Raw genomic sequence first — 2,212 nt, forward strand, 5'->3', positions numbered from 1 at the left:
ATTCTTGTAAAAAAAAAAAAAAAAAAACTGACCTCAAGAAGCTTCCCGTGATTGAAACGGATCTTGAAAAGTCAAGATATTTCAGTTTCTGAAACCCCTGCACATGCAGTTTGTGATTAATAACTCTTTGAATACAGTGTTTTGCTTTTACTTTTATTAAACTACATTTCAGAGAACTATTAGCCAAATTAGGAAATAAACAGTGGCTCCAAATCTCATACCCTCACTTTCACTACTGCCATCTCAATGCACATTCGTATTAACAAGATACCTTATACCTACATGAATTAACGGAAAGTTCCAATAGATGCACAATTCATGAATGTCTGAAGCAAGAGGTTTGAAATAGGACATTGGAAATAGAGAATTTCCTGACAACATACCTTAACCAATATGCGAACTTTATAATCATGTATCCTAATGCCTCTAAGAGATAAAGAAGTTAGATGTGGGCAACCAGCTACTAGATGTGAACAGGTTTGGATATTCAGAATTTTATTACGACCTATAATTAAAAAAAGATCAGCAAAGAGGCCAAAAAAAGTCCAATATGGCAAACTATAACTGAACAAGTGACTTACCAGTTGTTGAAGCTGCAAAAGCAAAACGCTCTATTAAGTGGCAGTTTGCACTCACTGAACTTAAGATACGCCCCAGTTCAACATCTCTAGAAGATATTAATATATAAGTACAAGTTATAAACAAATTAATGGAAAATATGTGAAGTCACATATAATGGCAAAAATCAAGCACCTACAAGTTGAGATAATTAATTAAAAAAAAAAAATCTAAACCAAAGTTTAAAGGAACCAAAAAATAAATACATTATCATAAAAACAAGTCAGAACTCCCAATCTAATAATTGAAGACGGTATTTAAATAATGTTTTGTTCTAATTCATATCCACTAGCAATCTGAAAATTGTTTATAAAGAAAAGAAGTGACAGATTGAGAGGTGGAAAAATAACTTACAGCCCTACAATTTCCAGATCAAGGAGAGAAGGACATACTGACAATGTCTCAACAAGTGACGGTGAATCCATCTGTCCAATATTATACAAGTGTAGCTTTCTCAAAAGGGCCCTGAAGAAAGAAAACTCAATTAAGATCCCATTTAAATTTTAAACAAGTCACCCAAACACACTAACCATTAAAATCCATGAACATACCCCAGAGCACCACCATCTGCATTTAAAGGGTTTAAACAGCATCTTGTAAGATGGCATGAATCCTTCTGTGACCTCTTATGACCACATGAATAACATTTTCTGGGAGTATCAGAAAGTGGCTGACATGATCCGGATGAAGTAGTAGCATCAGGGACAACACCAAGCATGAGAGACCTTTTTGAAGGAAGGAAAAAGATAGACGAAAGAAGTAATCAGGAAAAATTAACGATGTTGTCATGCATGTTCAAGAAGCTCACAGAAGTTGAAATGGATGCCGTTATTCATTTTTTCACCGCAATAAAAGAACTAATTAAATCTAAATAAAAAACAGTACACTTGAAACTACAAAATCTTGAAATTACTTAACCATGCAATTATAAGGATAAACAATTTAGATCAAGGATTCTGCAATACATATTATCGAACAAGTCATTGATTAAAATGTGTACACAACGCAGAAGTGGCACACCTTCCAAACAATTCAACTTATAATAGATACGCAAGCAATATTGTGTTTTGGTTTAAGGTGATTCAACTTATCATGGAAAGGGTCAGTACTCAGTACCTTAGTGCCTTTCCAGCTCGGTGTATGATAGTGGCGACTAGTGCATCGTTCACCTTTGGAACAGGTGTTCTCAAATCAATATGTGAATAGCAGAAAGGATCTTTAGCCCAGTTTCTAAACAACTTACAAGTAGCTGCTGCATGGCACAGGCTACTTTTATCGACCAATGAGAAGACCTAAACATTGCCACATAAAAATCAGAATTCAGCATCAAAGAAGCATAATAATCACGTTATATACGCACGGCAACAAAACTGATATAATGGATTAAGTAAATACGAACAATTACATAAAAAGTTGTGAAGAATAAGTAACCTTGATGGTGAGGTCAGGGGGGAGGGGCCAGGTGAGGGAGTTGTGAACAGAAGCGCGGTTTCTGTAGGAGTGTTTGGCGACTTCGAGGAGGATGGAACCCATGGTGGAGGCGCGGTCGACGAGGTGGTCGGCGTCAGAGAAGGAGGCGGAGGACTGGAGGAGG

The 2,212-nt window shown here is 36.3% G+C and overlaps 1 protein-coding gene across 1 annotated transcript in view; it reads right to left on the reverse strand.

Annotated features, from left to right (window-relative positions):
* Positions 1 to 2,206, reverse strand: part of LOC107646206 (F-box protein SKIP17) — a 4,355-nt gene extending 2,149 nt beyond the window's left edge. Inside the window, exons 1-7 of the mRNA XM_016350409.2 lie at positions 2,050 to 2,206; positions 1,735 to 1,910; positions 1,170 to 1,343; positions 973 to 1,083; positions 582 to 667; positions 384 to 505; positions 33 to 97 (exon numbers count right to left, since the gene is read on the reverse strand). Coding sequence (XP_016205895.2) covers positions 33 to 97; positions 384 to 505; positions 582 to 667; positions 973 to 1,083; positions 1,170 to 1,343; positions 1,735 to 1,910; positions 2,050 to 2,151 — 836 coding nt within the window. The 5' untranslated portion in view covers positions 2,152 to 2,206. The remainder of the gene's footprint in view (positions 1 to 32; positions 98 to 383; positions 506 to 581; positions 668 to 972; positions 1,084 to 1,169; positions 1,344 to 1,734; positions 1,911 to 2,049) is intronic.

Source organism: Arachis ipaensis, chromosome B06, assembly GCF_000816755.2.
Source record: "Arachis ipaensis cultivar K30076 chromosome B06, Araip1.1, whole genome shotgun sequence".
Taxonomy (NCBI): domain Eukaryota; kingdom Viridiplantae; phylum Streptophyta; class Magnoliopsida; order Fabales; family Fabaceae; genus Arachis; species Arachis ipaensis.